Source organism: Acipenser ruthenus, chromosome 17 (genome assembly GCF_902713425.1).
Source record: "Acipenser ruthenus chromosome 17, fAciRut3.2 maternal haplotype, whole genome shotgun sequence".
Taxonomy (NCBI): domain Eukaryota; kingdom Metazoa; phylum Chordata; class Actinopteri; order Acipenseriformes; family Acipenseridae; genus Acipenser; species Acipenser ruthenus.
Window position 1 is genome coordinate 6,835,174 of NC_081205.1, and position 17,143 is coordinate 6,852,316.

Genomic DNA, 17,143 nt, shown 5'->3' on the forward strand with positions numbered 1-17,143 from the left:
GAGTCCGGCTGTGTTTGATTGCTCTGTCGATGCTGTCGAACGTAGATTCCCCTCCCTGCTCCATTGCTCGACGTGCGGCAGCGCAGTCTGGCCAGGGAGGAAGAGGTGGATGATTGGGGCTGTGTGTGTTTTCGTCTATACTGACAGAACACAGTAAGTGGAGGGATGTTTGTCCTCAGCTGAAAAGAGACCCCCAATAATTTATATAAACAAAGCTTCACCATGAATCTTTTACCTTCCAACCCTCATGGTAATGGTCTGTTGTACGCTGGCTTTAACCAGGACAATGGTGAGTCACACATTTCTATTCAGTTTCTGCACAGCGTCTTCTGACTCGTGCGATGTTTTCCAATTACTGATAGCGCTATACCCTTAGGCCTACGCTAAGCTTTGTGATTATGTTATACATACGTTGAATGTACACAAACGGGTTGAGCTCTTGCTAATTCCTGGTGTTTCTGGTAGTAAACTTCGGTACAGCTAATAATACATCCACCCATCCATCGTTTTTTATACACTTGTTATGAATGTTTCTACAGGAAAAAATATTGGAAAGTAACTGTTTAGTTTGCGTTGGTTAAACTACTGTAACCAGCCCAGCGAAATGGAGGAAAGGTATTGAAAAATGATTGCTTGCTGTGTGTACCTGTACAGTAGTTGCATGTCATTTTTTCAGAACAATTAAAAACGGGAGTGATAATTGATGCTTGCTATTGTCAGTCTGCTCATCACGGGGGCCCCACAATTGCACACATTAATGCTTTAGCGTACTGGTACTTTTCAGTATAGGAACCACAGTACCAAAACCATAAATAACAGTAATCAAAAATAAAAGCATGTGATTATATTTGTTAGATTTTGTAAGTTAGCCGTTCCATTATGTATTGATCCTGTAAACAAACAAGTGTATTCCGATTTGTGACTAAGCATACGCTAGGGGAGTCGAGGTACTGTAGATGGATTCGTATCCTATTTGATTTACAATAACATCGCTAGAAATTCTAGGTAAAACAAACCCACATCCTTCTGCCTCAGAATCCTTCTGCATTCTGCGCGAGGTCCATTATCTGTACAGTACAGTATATAGCGTGAATTGACGAGCAGAATCAATCAGATGAAAAGTGAAATGTCTGTATAATTATCGGTTTTATGGTGAAGTGCGATTGTTTCGTTTTTTGCACAGCCAACCAAAATGTGTCAAGGCATTTTAGCTTAATATTTAAATTAAAGGGATGAAGCTGGGGGTAACCGATATTCCACGTAATCAGTTAATGGAACATTCTTATTGTTGCTGTTATTATTGGAGTATTGTTTCTACATTATTAATAGCCAAGTGCCATTGGGGCATAACTCGGATCGAACGCACCTCCAACCGAACATTAAAAAATCCGACCTGTTAAAGCCTCTCAGACCAGCCGTCATGCCCATTGTGACTCAAACTGTACCAAAGTGCAGACGCAGTCCTGGTCATGCTAAGGGATTAAGACAATAGGCATCTCGTTACTCTTTCTGATGCTCCAGACAGAGGCATTGCTAGCAGATGGCAGGCTGAAGCCCAGGTGATCTTTCATTTGAAGAGCTTCTGTAAGTCTGCCTGTGAAGTGCAGTTTGTCTTGTCTGATGCCTGATAGAAAGTGCAGCCAACATGACTCCAATACAGAGGAATTCTTCAAATCAGCCACACCCCTCAGATCTGAGATTACCACCACCTTTTAATTTGATTCAATACTAAAATACAGGTAAAATGTATAAATCTATCCCACTAAAACTTGGATTTTAACATTGTTGGTATTATATATACAGAGGTTGACAAAATTGAAAAACACCAGTTACAGTATACTGTATGACTGATTATTTATCCTGTGTGTTCGGTACACATGCCTTAATTTCCAGCTGAGAAGGAACTGTGTTTAGCTGAAGCACAAAGGTGTCAGGTGACTTGACAAAGCTGGGAATCGTCTATCATACTCAGGATTTCCTGTCTCTCTAGTCCTGTGCTTTAACCACTTTGTCACACTTCCTTGCTCCAGACATTGCTGTGTATTTTTATTGCTGCTGACACCCACATTTTTGGAACTGCTGCCTTTAAAACTTTGCACAATCATTATTATGATGTTTCCGGTACGGTAACCATTAACAGAGCCTTTGAAACATTGTGACTGGAACTAGTGTACAGCACAAATATACACACTGTAGCCATAGGTTGATAAATGTACCCATTAAGGGTAAATATGAAACACACACATTTCTGTAAAAGTAAGACACCATTTTAATTTGTCAATACATTTGATTGAGGACATAGAATGTAGGAAAGCCACTATTTTGGTTAATGTTCGTAATGTCTTGTGAAAGGGGTCATGTTTTGTGATCCTGAGTATCTCCTGTATCACAGTTAATGGGAGGTTTGGTTACAGGTTTAGTTGCTGTCACATAATGTTGAAGGTAGGTGAATTTAGAAAATGGCTATTGTCGAAAAGTGCGATAGGGACAATCTTTGACCTTTGTGTAACCTTCAGATTCAGATTGTGTTGTAGACTCTGAATGGAACTGGCTGCAGCCCCAGAGTTTGACATTGGAACGAGATGAGATTCAGTTTTATGGTGCTGATGGAAATGTGTCGTTGGACTGTTTTTATTTTTGTGTTCATTAAGAAAGATAGAAAACAATACAGTACAACTTGTTTTTATACAGCAATGTTCATGTGGAGCATCCCAGGGCACTTTACAATAAAAACTAATCAATCCAGCTCAAAAATAAGCTAATGCAAACAAATGTTTTTAAATTAGATTTGAAAGATTTGAGTGGGCCAGCATTCCTGATAGGACTTGGGCGTTCCAAAGGCAGGGAGTATGACAACTGAAGGCCCTTGCCCCTCCTGATTTTAGATGACTTCTAGAAATACCAAAAATTTAACACTCACTGATCTCAAGGTGCGACGAGAGCCGCATTCACACAGGTTTAAAAATCGCCACATAACGGGTGGTTTCGGAATTAGTACAGACATTGGTTAAATTTAGTCTCGTGAGCACCGTCCATTTCTTTTTATCCCAGATAATTTTCTCGGAGGTCCTCTGATTTTTTTTACAGGACATTGGGCCTGTAAAATTTCAAACTCAGGCATTCTGCATCTTTTTACTTCTGTGCGAATCGACCATGTGAGTGTTATGTTAGAATTGATACAGCATTTCCGGGGTATTCGCCTCAAAGCAACGTCAGCTTTCACAATAAATCATAATATAATATTACAATTGGTACGATCTGTCCTTAGATTCTTCAGTTCAGTAAAACGCTACGATTGGGCGTAACCAAATTGGGGATGGGCAAAAACACAATAAATAATTGGCGAATGCTTTTAACGGTGCGTTTGAAGATATATATGGAAATACTTATCACACAAAGGATGAAATGGTTGTTCTAGCCTTTGAAAAATAAGGTACAATGAAATGAGTTGTTTACACCTGATTCATTATTTACAAATCATGCACAAAAGCACTTTCTCTGGCCACGACATAAAATTTCATTTTGAATTTAATGACTTTCCTTAATAAAAACAAATCCACGGCTGGGAGGTTACTAGACGTCCTCTGCTTTTGACTGATTCTGAGGACACATGGTTTTTAGTCCTGTGCGAATCATGCTTAGGTTTAATACATGGTTTAAAATCACATTCTAACCAGTGTACTGGAGGTGACAGGCCAGGTCACCCATCTACCCAGGTTATTGATGGTGTGGTTGCTGTCACTGTCTGATGTGATAAGCAGGCCAGGCATATATATATATTTTTCTGATAGAGGTAATTAACCTTGCTTTGTGAACAACTGTAAAATGAAATTGCTGGTAACAATGACTCGGATGCTATAGCTTTCCAGTTACCAGTGATTCAATTATTTATATATCCAAGGGGAATAAATCGGATGTAAAAAAAAATAATAAAAAAAACACCCAAATGTTGCTCTGAAGTCTGGAGTAAATTACTAATCAAAGCATCCACATTATTATTGGGTTAGGATAATGATCTTAACATTTGTCATTTGTTTTTACATCTGTAGTTCCCTAAGAATGATACTTGATCATGTCAGGATAGCTTTGTAATTTATCACAAGCAAGTGGTGCCTGTGTGTTTTTATAGTTTCTGGGCATAGATCAATAAAAGAGAATATTTTTGCTTGCTTCATTGACAAACATAAATACAATCCTCAAATTATGGTTTATTCAGTATTTAAAGGCCTATGATGACTATAGTCCATAACTTTCATACTATCAATACATTTAAATAATCCAAGATTTAAAATGATACATAAAAATCGTACTGCCATCACTAGACTGCATTTTGTTTGTTTGGATGCTTTTGACACAAGGACACACAACAGAAGGTAGAGCTCTAAGGAACTTCCTGTAACCCGGAAATGCATTTGACACATGGAGTCAAAAATGTGTTTGTTCAGCTGCTATTTAGCTCCATTGTAGTGCTACTGTAACACAACAAAACCCGGTCGAACTACAGAAGCTGAACGTATAAAAACTCAGAACAAAGTATTTTGTAACTCAGCATACTGATTTACAGAAACAATACATCTTCAATCAGATGAGCTTTGACAGCAGAGTATCAAAAAATGTTCAGCAACAGTAGGTTTAGGTACTGTGGTGGTTGGTATTTTTTTTTTTTTACCTTTTTGGACCACCATGGTACTGTATTGGGTTTATCAGATTTTCTGTTGCCTGTGGGTTATTGTAAATAACCAAGCATTCCTGTCAGCTTTTCTGAATGGAGTGTCGCCTTGTTTAGTATCTAAAGCTTCAGCTGGCTGTTACTCAAACAATGGCACGCTCATCACCAGTTAGTGCATCATTGTTCTGTAAAACCAAGACATGGAAAAATAGCCTCAGTCAGCTGTTCCTGTTACTTGGTTTTGACTTTAATGCACATCATTTCAGAGGATATGCATTTTTCCAAACACAGGAAAAAGTCAGTATTCATATTCAAAGTCTGTAGTGTGAACGGGGTAATAGTAGAGTACAGTATCACTGCTTTGTCAAGATCATGGCAATACAGTGGCACCAATTCTTAAGAAGCTGTACTAATTGCCATTCCCAAAGGTACAGTTGTGGTTGAGAAACTGTAGGAAAGCATGAACCTTATGAGATGCTCACCTCAATTCAATTAGTTTTTCTGTAATCCTGCCTTGAAAACAATCAGTTTTTGTTACAGTGGAAGTCAATATTCCAAAATGTTTGAGATATATATATATATATATATATAAATATATATATATATATATATATACACACACACACACACACACACACACACACAAAGACAGTAGACTGCTATTGGAAAGTCCCTTTTGATGTCGAGCTTGGCTGGGTATTTCATTGGATAGATAACCGCGTGGGGTGCTCAGTTGGTTCTTTGCTTCTCGTTGCAGGGTGTTTTGCGTGTGGAATGGAAAACGGCTTCCGCGTTTACAACTCCGATCCCCTGAAAGAAAAAGAAAAACAAGGTAAAGGATTGAATTCCACCCTTTGATCGTGGTGACCAGCACTGCTTTGATGGTCACGTTTTGAATAGGATCAGCCGACTATTTATAGAAAATACACACATGAATATTTATATACATATTCAACTGATTCCATTTAAATGTAACACTAAAAAAAACCCTTTGTAGTCATGACAGTGTATAAATAAAATGAGGGGGGGAGAGGATATACAAACTCTGAAGCGTCTTTTTGTAATATAAATATTGTGCATGAAAAAAGCTTTATTTCTTTAATAACTAAATCCATGTTACTCATCAGGCAAATGTTTACTGACATCAGTCTTAACAAGCTCCACCTGGCGTGGCGTGGAATACGATGAGGCTTAACAATGTGGAATGTATACAGTGTACTGCATCTGTTTATTGCAACCCCAGGCACAGCTCTGTATTTGTAAACTTGGAAGAAGTACAGTGGTGTAGACAAAGCAAAGCTTGAGTTGCATGGTATTGATGCCATCAGCTGTGTGCACATTTGGTTTTTGGTCTGTTAGTTATGAAAGTGAGGGTAGCTTGTTCTGGCCAAAGTTCAGACACATTGGAACACATTCATCAAGGCCTTTATGCTAAAATGCAAATTGAAGATTTTTTAAAAGTAAAATAGTAGTTACTACTGCAATAAAAATAGAGGGCCTGTTAGCCCCATTCTGTTATGTTTAGCCATCTCTCCCCTTTCCCTTTAGTCGGTTTAATAAGTTTCAAATCCTTTTGTGATGCCCTGTGGCGTGCTAAGAATGGCAGTAACCACGAAGACAAATTGCAGTTCCAATACATTCTTGACGCATGACATTTATATTGTGTTTAGCAGTCAAATGTGTTATATTTCACATTAAGGTACAGATTTATTAATGTGCAAGTTCATGGTTGGTTATCAAGGGATTGCAAACGGGTTTGGTACAATAAATTATGTTTTTGGCAGTAAATTGTCTTTTTTTAATTCCATTTAAAGTTAAAAATGCCATTTTACATCTAGAATGCAGTCAGGTGTAGCTGAAACAGATTATTATCTAGATATTAAGACCTCATCCATTTAAAGGGCATGCTATATTCTGCAATTTATTATATTTAGTTAATGTATCTTTTGGAAACCCCAGTTTGATATCTTCTTTTTATTTCAGAGTTCCTGGAGGGCGGTGTTGGTCATGTTGAAATGTTGTTCCGATGTAACTATTTAGCACTAGTTGGAGGTGGAAAAAAGCCAAAGTACCCCCCTAATAAAGGTATGGATATTGAAGTATCTGGTGTTCCACTGCTTTGAATCTCTGGATCTTTATAATTACTCCTGTGCTGTTTGTTTTCCGCAGTGATGATATGGGACGATTTGAAAAAGAAGACGGTCATTGAAATCGAATTTTCCACAGAAGTCAAAGCAGTGAAGCTACGGCGAGATCGGTAAATATTTCATTGTTTACTATATATAGTAATATACATTTCTGTTTCTTCCATAGCTTAAAACCTCACTCTAAAACTATTCAAGGCAAGCAGACAACTGCCTGGACAAAACATGCGTGTCTTTGTTTGTTTTAAAGGTCAGCTTGACTTGGTTTCTACTTTTCTTTACACCAGGTCTCTTGATTTATTTGCATTCTCGCCAGTTTCCTCAGAATATTATAATACAGGCGAGAGGTCCCCCTGTTGACACAATTTTTTCCAGTCTTGTCTGATACATATGCTGGGAATACAGTTAGTACAGAAACACACATTGTGGAAATCATTGACTTTATACATTGGCTTGCACAGGAATGGTACAGCATACCTTGCCAAATAAACAATCTAATCTCTCTCGCTCTCTCTTTTATAGAAGTACAGTAAAGCCTGTCAGGAACTTTGTATACGTTCTCCTGCACTTAAAAATAAAAAAAAAATGTGTCTGGTGCCTTTTCAAATGTGAGCCACCAACATACTGGAATAATTTAGCCAACCACTGGCAGTGAGTGTGCTGCCAGGACTAGTGTAGAGCCAGATTAGAAAACCCTGGGGCCTTTGCGCTGGATAATTCCAGTTCAGAAGACATGCGGTTTCCATATACATTTACATAATCTTACTTTTTTAAACCTCAAATACTGAGCAGGTTCCTATGGAATATTAAGTCATATATATGCATAACGTTTCTTACAATCCCCGGGGACCCATTTGAACCCTGTTTCACCTTTTTATTGTACTGGAGCAGGATTTTTTTTTTTTTTAATATTCCCATGAACTAGACTGGGCAGAATGGATTGCTGCTTTTTTTTTTTTTTTTTTTTTTTTTTTTTTTTTAAATTTAGTCATTGCCAATTATTTTTTATTATTTTCTCTCAATTTGGAATGGCCAATTATTTTTAGGCTCACCGCTAGCACACCTGCGCTGACTCGGGAGGGTGAAGACGAACACACGCTGTCCTCCATAGCATGTGCCGTCAGCCAACCGCTTTTTTTCACACTGCGGACTCACCATGCAGCCACCCAAGAGCTACAGCGTCGGAGGACAATGCAGCTCTCGGGCAGTTTACAGGCAAGCCCGCAGGCGCCCGGCCAGACTACAGGGGTCGCTGGTGCACGGTGAGCCGAGGACACCCTGGCCGACCTAACCCTCCCTCCCCCCTGGTGGCGCTCGGCCAATTGAGCGCCGCCCTTGGAAGCTCCCATCCTCGGTCAGCAAAGGAATAGCCTGGACTCGAACTCGCGATGTCCAGACTATAGGGCACATCCTGCACTCCATACAGAGCGTCTTTACTGGATGCGCCACACGGGAGCCTGGATTGCTGCTCTTTGAAGGACCATGCTAGGTCTCATTGCAGTGTCAAAATATAATCTTACTACAATGAGCTATGTTGCAACGTAAAAATGAACTGCTATGTTCTGATTTGCAGTATACAAGGCTGCATCTTCAGCGATAAGAGCTTGCAATCCAATTCAGCATACTGGGTAAAAAAACATAGCGTGCAGTGCTGCATTACTCCCCCAAGTCCATTTTAGGTTTGGGAAATGGGGAGCTAGCTTCTGTTAAGTATCGGTTTCAGTTCTTGCTAAATGATGGTGAATCTGTCTGTTTGTTCCAGGATTGTGGTGGTTCTAGACTCCATGATAAAAGTCTTCACCTTTACCCACAACCCCCATCAGCTGCATGTATTTGAGACCTGCTACAACCCCAAAGGTCAGTCGTTTAGTCCAGCTACTAATGATTTTATATTGTGGATTCTGTAAATGATTCCACTTATTGGTCTAATTATTTAATTGTTTTGGTGTATAATTATACTTTGAGACTAAAATTCAGTTTAGGAGATGCGTCAAATGAATTTGGACAGTAGAGTCAGCACTTGGATATCCGTTACCCAGATACACGCCAGTCACGGTTTACCGCCCTTGTATTAAGAATAAAATCAATCCCCATTTTATTTATATATATATATATATATATATATATATATATATATATATATATATATATATATATATATACACACACACACACATATGCAGGTAGTGGACAAAAAAATGGAAACACCTGGGTAAATGGGGGACACCAAGTATATTGCAAGCAAGGGCTTTCACACAGGTGTGGCTCATGTGTTAATTAAGCAAATAACATCCCTGGATTTAAAAGTATGTACTGTATTACAGTTAATGTGTTGTCGCTTTAGTTTTGGCAAGTGATATTTTCAGAATCATATCATTCTGAATTAAAATACTACTTCTGTTGATAATATAGTACTTTATGAACAAAACCAATACAGTACATCTAAATGGAAGCCTACTTTATTTTAAAACACAGTCCTTTCAGATATGTATTTTTGATATTGTATCTTTTTTGTGTTCCCTGAAAAAAGTCAAAATTTTATAGGGTCAGATATGTGAGTGCTGACTGTAATACACAAGATTATATGGGGTAGATGACATGGCTGCTTGAGCTATACCTGCTCAGGGAATGAATACAGAGAACAAAAAAATCTGTATTTTTCTGCTGTTTTCGAAATGGATGTGCAAGTTTACACTTACAACAGTACCAGGTTTACTGCAGCAGTAATGATTTGCCAATACTTTTTTGTCCGTCCCCCTGCCATGCACTTTACCCATTCCTGAAACCCGAATCCCTGACAAAGCAGCTAAATACACCAGCATGCTTATTTCCTTGAAATCCCCTCAGTAGAATTACAGCATTATAACACTCTACCTGCCATTTATTATTCTCGAGAAAATACATGAAGGAAAAAAAAGAATACACAACAAAAAAGCAGATGATAGCAATCGTTGTTCGCTTCTTATCTTAATTTGTATTTGGTATCTCTTTATGTTATTGATTTATCTTGCCTAGAGAAGGTTCTGTTTAAAGGTAATGGAGTAGCTGATGTCATTAATGCCTGTCTTGAGTCTCAATGCAGTAATCCGCTCTCTCGACAGGTCTTTGCGTATTATGTCCGAACAGCAACAACTCCCTGCTGGCATTCCCTGGCTCTCACACAGGACGTGTGCAGATAGTGGACTTGGCCAACACAGAGAAGCCTCCTGTGGATATCCCTGCACACGAAGGAGCCTTGAGCTGCATAGCCCTCAACTTACAAGGGACACGGATCGCCACTGCTTCAGAGAAAGTAAGCGCAGAAGGCTGTTCAGCAATTTATAGAGATGGGGCACTGAAAACGTAGATAGTACAGTATATCACCTGGACAAGAAAGAGTGAAAGACAAGGCTTCCAAAAATATCAAGCAGAGTCAAAGATGTGTTTCAATTAACTCAAAAATCACTCAATGTTTAAATAAAAACACTTGTTTATTGTGTAGGGGACACTAATAAGGATATTTGACACTACATCTGGGCACCTAATTCAGGAGCTGAGGAGAGGATCACAGGCAGCAAGCATTTACTGGTAAGCCTACATGTGTTACATTTCTAGTATCTACAACCTGTGCCATACCTGTTCACTGAGATGGGCAAACTGATGGGAGTCCAGCTTTCTTTTTATTGTTTTGCCTGAGTGTACCCTGATTGTAATGTGCACCTTATACAAAATACCACAGTATACAGTACTGTGTAGAACACCATAAACTGTAAAAGTGTATTCTGAACTTCCAACATAATGCACAGTCTTATATACCACATACAAATTCTCTTGAAATTATTAGTGGCATACTTCTTACTTCTTTTCCAATACTATAGTATACAATAGTATTGAGGCCAATCATGAGCTACTCTTGAAAACATCCACTTTTAGAAGCATTTACATCCAATAACTTCCAGCCAAAGGCCAATATTTTTTTGTTTGTTTGTTTTGTTTTTATGGTGGTATCAACAGTTTTTGTTGTTTTTAGGTTCATTTCTTTCACACTTGGGTCAAGTTATAAATTGGGAACCTGGGACAGCCTAGTCTTCTGGCCTTCAGTTCTAATATAAGCTTTAACTTGGATTATACTAAATAAATAAATCTGCTTGCGGTTTTGTATGAAGAATAAAGACATTCATGGGCTAAATGTCTTATTTACTGTACTTGCTGTGGGAGGTAATCTGTTTCCAGACCAAATTAACTTTTTTTGGTTTGTTTTTGGATTGATGGTTTTGCAAATATAACAGTTGCTCTTTTAAATGTGTAGACTGTAAAAGTGCTAAAAGACTTTCTTTTTCTGTGCAGCATAAATTTTAATCAGGATGCGTCCCTAATTTGTGTATCGAGCGATCATGGCACGGTACATATCTTTGCAGCAGAGGACCCAAAAAGAAACAAACAGTCAAGGTGAGTTAAGTGTCTTACTAAACATCGTTCCTCAGAGAGAAACAATTTAGGTGGCCTTACTTGAATCTTCAGATTTGCTTATCATGAATAAACCAGTACATTGAAGAAGGCAGTAGTAGAGTGTTACCTTTTGATCGCATTCTTTTCCTTTATATTGGCTGTATTAAAAAGCTTTGCTATGGGCCGATATGTTCCATATGGGCTGATTTAAGGCCAAGCAATGCAAAAATGTTTTTTTTTTTTGGGATTTTGATGCAGCTTTTTCTTTCCTCCTTCCCTTTGGTTTTGCAGTTTGGCATCCGCAAGCTTCCTTCCAAAATATTTCAGCTCCAAATGGAGCTTCTCCAAGTTTCAGGTTCCCTCAGGCTCTCCCTGCGTCTGTGCCTTTGGCACAGAACAGAATGCAGTAATAGGTAAGGCAAGTTCTTTGAAATAGTGAACCTGTGTTTCAGCTCTCTAATGAGCAGTGCTTCACATGTAGCATGACACAACATGTTTCTTAAAACAGTTTGGAAGACTAGTTTAATCTAACTTCTTAATGTGTGAGGCTAACCTGTAATTAACGTGTACTTTGGTGTGTAGTTCTATGAAAAAGTAAAGTTATGCTATTTAAAAACTAGACTACTAACAAATTGGATTAACACCTGTTTTACTGTGACTGAATTGTAAAACACTGAATTGGTGTTAATATGGCTAATAACTGGTCTCCATGGACCCCTGGTGGAAGTACCAGTTATACTGCAACCTCAGGATTTCCTGTAGTATTTCAATATATAACTGCCAAGACCAAAATCTGTAATGTAATCTAATGACCATAAAATAACAACCTGTTCCTCTTCTAGCTATCTGTGCAGATGGCAGCTACTACAAATTCTTATTCAACCAAAAAGGAGAATGCTCAAGGGATGTGTATGCCCAGTTTTTGGAAATGACAGATGAAAAGATTTGACTGAAACAGAAATGCTGAGGGCTTACCTGCTACCTTCAAGAGGACTTATGATAAATCCTTTTATTGATTTCAATTGTACGCTCACAGGAATAGAATGGACATCAATGGAAGTATGGCTAAGCACTACAGGAACACCATACAGAGGACTGAACAGTGTCATGTGATTTTGAAGAAACAATTGTTTTTGCAGAGAAATATTAAACATATTACTTTTTTGACTGGCACCGGTGGACGTGAACTTTTAAAACAAAACTGCTTGTGTCTTTTTCAGTTTCACAGTCAAATGTGCCGAGGGGGCATATCTTTTCAAAGGACAGGTGCTTTTTTATTGCAAATGGAAAAAGGAAGCTCAATGCTGTTTTTTTTTGTTTTTGTTGGGTACCTTTGCTGTTCATACTAAATGAGGTAGCCTGTGGATTTTGCTATATTTTTTAAAAAATAGTTATGATTCTGCAAGATCTGTAGAACATGACCCTTTATATCAACTAACACCACCTAATTTAGCACAGGAATGTCTTCAGGTTGATTTAAGGAGGAGATCTATATCTATAGATATAGAAAGGCACTAGACACATTTCTCTCATTGTATAAAACCATCCAACTGAACTTGGTGTGTATGTGTAGAGGGTAATTCTTTGCTGGTAAGTAAGTGGTTTTCCATTTCATACTGCCATTGGTTATTCATATGTGCAGGTCTGTTTTCCTTTACACTAAATTAAGTTTGCCATTAAGGTGAAGACTTCCACAAATCTGAAGTGTGCTAACCATTAATAGATGTATTTCACTTGCTTAGAAGTGCCAAATCAAGCAAGTAAGCGAAAAGTGTTAGCACCTTTTACTAATGGAAAACAAAGCTTTGACTCTTCAAGAGCTTTTGCTTTAATAGCCTTAGATTAAGACCTGGAAGGAGTTTAGAAGTAGTATATAGTCAGTTAGTGGTTATCAGGGTACCATAAATAGAAACATATTGTATAAGTTAATGAAAATGTACATACTGTTTTGATGTAAATTGAAACATCAGAAATGTTCAATGCTGCGATTTGGCTGTTCTACCAAATGTTTTCAAGCACAGACTAGCAGGAGAATTCTGTTTTCTGTTGGATACACAAGGTGAATTTTAAAAGCATTAATATACCCTTTCTGTTAATCTAAAATGTTTACACTCCCTACCAGTTTCATAGATTACAAGGAGAATGAACTGGAATGTATGCTGTTTTGAGAAGGGATTAATTTATGCACAATATTATGTCATGCCTGTAACCCAATTTGAGGACCAGTGTCCAATTTTAAAGGTTCATACGATAAGAAAAGCAGAGCAGTGTATATCAAAATCACAAGCAATTAAATTAAAAATTCTTTCGAAGTGTGCATTTGTATGTAGTGAACATGCTACACAATTGGCTTGCATTTTCCATGCTGGTTATTTAAGAACTGCATTTCTTAAGTTGGGACATTGACAAGTCTGTTTTGCAATAATGAGTCGTCACTACAAAATTTAAAGTATTAAGTAAAAAAATGACCATGAAATCTGTATGGATTGACAGTTAAACAAATATATTTCTTGGTGTAAGGAAGACATTTAATGCTGCACAATTACTTTTAAAATAAAGCTCACTGGTCAATACACATCATGTACAAAAACCTTACCATGTTTTATGTAATTTCTAATTAAAACTAATTACTAACACTTAAACTTGTATTGAAATATTTGTTATGCACAAAATACATTTTTAAAACGTCAAAAAAAAGTAAGTTGTTGACCCATAGGTAATGAAATTCATCTGGTTCTTTAAAAAGTGCCCACGGCCTCACAATTAACTGGAGGTGTGGCGCTATCCCACGATGACACACCCCCTCTGTTATGCCATATTGCATAATTACCAATAGATTCAATTTCAGATTAGTTGTAAATTTCAGAACTGGAATATAAGAGCGAAAACTGAAACTTGGTGTTTTGTAGTAGAGATTATTCCTTAAATGTACACCAGGATTACCTAATTCTTATAACATATTGAATGTCCATTTCAGGTTTTATATTTTTCATTGTACATCATGTTCTAGCTTCTGGCGATGTTCACAGCAGGTGATCATGGGAATAGGACATTTTCTTAATATAGCTGATCCAACCGTATTTTTAGGCCATTACCATATGCAACAATTTAATCCTATTTTATACCTTCTGAAGTGCTTTTATAGTTATATGCTGAAGATTTGATTTTATCCTCTTCAATTCGAGAATGGTGTGTATGTTCCTAATAAATCAGCACATGTCCTTTACAATCTTTTATCCAAAATATCAGAAAGCTGGATTGCTAAAAACAAGTCATTCAGTTTTTCAATCCAAACCAATGTCAGTAAAGACTAAAAATAAATAAATAAACAAAAATAATCTAACGGCTGTCAAGAGCCTATTTTTTAAAAATTAAATTGAAACAAATAACCAGTAGCCCTGGACAAGATGGGGGACCCTTTGCATGCGCAACAGCAGCAAGAGCGGGAGGCAGGATAAGGGAGCAGAGAGCAGCAAATATGCACCTTCAGCAAGAATGCAGTTTAAACAAAGGAAAAAAAAAAAAATACATATTGGCATGCTTTTTAGCTGTTTTTTAACTTCCTCTTCAAATGTGAATTTACAATATGAGACTGCATAGATTGAGTAAAATATGCAATATTATAAAATGATGAAAGGAAGACACCTAACAATTAAAGTAAAAATCTAGCTCACTTTGAGCAACATACATCATATTCAGAAAGCTTCTAATCAAATTATTAGATCTTATGGGTACTGCATCTTGTCCAGTATGTATATTATTCAGTATTTAAAATGACATTTAAATGCAATAGTGACCACTAGGGAGAGCACTCCTCATTGCATTATACAGGTATTGACATTTCAATTTCCATGCGTTAGCATTTTAAAGTTATTTTAAATAACTAAAATTATTAATATTCTGATATGGCATTATCAAAAGTTGGTTTAATTTAAATAATTAATAAGGATTTGTTTTTACCTCACTAAAGTTACATAACATTCCAAACTTAAAGCAGACTCTCACAGGTAGGACTAACTATAATGCACACACCTTCATGTGGTGGCTAATTTATGTTGAACAGCCTTTTTTTGTGTTCTGATTGACTAAAACAAGCATAGATGCTTTATAAATGTGTAACACACATTAAAAGGGTCTTCATCCACTTGTTTGAAATTGTGCATTCAACCTGAAGAGGCAAACTGAACCAGTATCAAACAATAAACTAGGGAACTGTTCAATGTATAAAATGGTTTTAACCGTACCAATAGCATCAAACATTTTATTTCTATGCCTAGGTTTTAAATCATAATTGGTACATTCTTTTAAATATGAACATGGTTTTAAAACTAATAAAACCTGAAATTAGCATAACACATTCAGGTATCCTCACCAGGTTGATTTGTGCTGAGTATTCTTACAACTAGCTTCTCATAGGAATTTATTGTACATATTTCCTTTCCACAGGTTCTGTTTTGAGTCAAGTAAATAGGGACTGACAATAGCCCAACTTTACAGACACATTCTCAGATAAGGTTTTTAAATTAATTTATAAAAGAAAAAAAAAAAAAGCATTTACCCACTGAAGCAGAACAAACATATAATCACTTTTTTTTTGCACTGAACAAATACAATCTGAAGAGACTGTTTTCTGTAGCTTGAACATAAGAAAATAATCAAGCAAGGGACTGCCAATGCCAACACAAAGTAACACACACAGCTGAACATAGCGAGAGAGAAAAAAAAAAGGGAAACGGTTATTCAAGTGCAGCTCTGGTCATAATCATAGCAGTTCTTTTTTCAGTTTACGGCTCAGTTACATTTTCTCTAAATCGGTTACATGCAAGCTTGATGAAGCATCTGATCACTACACATGGAAACATTTCAGATTCATTTTTATCAGTTATCTGTTAAAATATGCAAATCTGTAGGTGTAATAACATAGCTTAATTTGGATTTAACAGAATAGACAAAAGTAAACCACTCCATTGATAGATTAAAAATAAAAAAAGGTAAAAATAAAAAACGACATTTTCACTGAACATAAAAATCCCACATACGAAAACAGCGTGTGATTCCGAAGTACAAATGGAGTGATTTGAAATGTTGGTGACCCCATTGTTTTTGCCTACAGAAATAAAAATAAAAAAACACCCTAAAAAGATCCTAGTTTCCACATATGAACAACAAAATACTGCATATCTACTAACAACTGCATTAGGTAGGTCAATATGAAAGGCTAGCTGCCGATATAGAAAATGGCTCCACACATTTGTTCCCTTTGCGGAATACACTATTGTTTAAACTCTGGTTTACACTAAGCGCTTGTCATGCTCTGTTACACTTGTGTTTGGTCAGTCCATTCAAACAGTGAAATGAGAACCTCAGATAAGTGTCATTTATTTTTGAGCTCCTCCTCCTCCTCTCTCCATTTCCCAGTGTACACTGAGGTAGCTGAGCAGGAGGTACAATACAGCCTCTTAAGCTGGGCCACAACGTTCAATCAGTTTGATCTTCACTCCTAAATTAGTCATGTGTTTTTAAGGCTTCCTGTGTCTCCTCACAGGGAACCTTCTTCCCCCCCCCCACCCCCCCATTTTTCTTTTTTTTCTTTTTTTTTTTAACCCATAGGGTGGTAACACATTCCAAAGTTCAAAGATGGTTACGTTAATCTTCTCCTTTTGGCACATTGGAGTCGATATAAAAAAGGGCAATACCTCAAAGTCTTTAGTTCTGGTTGCCTTGTTCACTTACAGTGGGAGTGTCCATGTTTATTGCAATGACTATGCTTTCTTCTTCTGTTTTGATACGTTTAAGTTCTGGTTGTTCTGCCTGATCTCCATTTTGCCGTTTCGTTGGAAGAGAGGCTGATGCAGAGGCATGAGTTGCCAACATGTGTAGTGGGCTTGCAACAGCTGAAAAA

The 17,143-nt window shown here is 37.3% G+C and overlaps 2 protein-coding genes across 4 annotated transcripts in view; one reads left to right on the forward strand and one right to left on the reverse strand.

Moving 5' to 3' along the window:
- On the forward strand, positions 1 to 13,558 carry LOC117422887 (WD repeat domain phosphoinositide-interacting protein 3). The gene is made up of 10 exons (XM_034038102.3): positions 1 to 289; positions 5,427 to 5,501; positions 6,653 to 6,754; positions 6,839 to 6,926; positions 8,576 to 8,670; positions 9,915 to 10,105; positions 10,295 to 10,380; positions 11,140 to 11,241; positions 11,533 to 11,654; positions 12,084 to 13,558. Exons 1-10 carry the CDS (start codon positions 223 to 225, stop codon positions 12,188 to 12,190), a joined length of 1,035 nt encoding a protein of 344 aa, XP_033893993.1. The 5' UTR covers positions 1 to 222; the 3' UTR covers positions 12,191 to 13,558.
- LOC117422886 (forkhead box protein K2-like) overlaps positions 13,187 to 17,143 on the reverse strand; it is a 24,251-nt gene continuing 20,294 nt past the window's right edge. For 2 of the 3 annotated variants that reach the window (XM_034038100.3, XM_034038098.3), the window contains exon 9: positions 13,724 to 17,135. In XM_034038100.3, the coding sequence (XP_033893991.1) occupies positions 16,948 to 17,135 (188 nt within the window). In that variant the 3' untranslated portion in view covers positions 13,724 to 16,947. Of the gene's footprint in view, positions 13,285 to 13,723; positions 17,136 to 17,143 lie in introns of those variants that run through there. The other variant, XM_034038099.3, reaches the window with a different exon arrangement.

Coding starts and splice junctions, on each gene's coding strand:
- LOC117422887 (XM_034038102.3), top strand. CDS start 223: ATGAATCTTTTACCTTCCAACCCTCATGGTAATGGTCTGTTGTACGCT. Junction 5,502..6,652: donor GAAAGAAAAAGAAAAACAAG/GTAAAGGATTGA, acceptor TTTTTATTTCAG/AGTTCCTGGAGGGCGGTGTT. Junction 10,381..11,139: donor CAGGCAGCAAGCATTTACTG/GTAAGCCTACAT, acceptor TTTTCTGTGCAG/CATAAATTTTAATCAGGATG.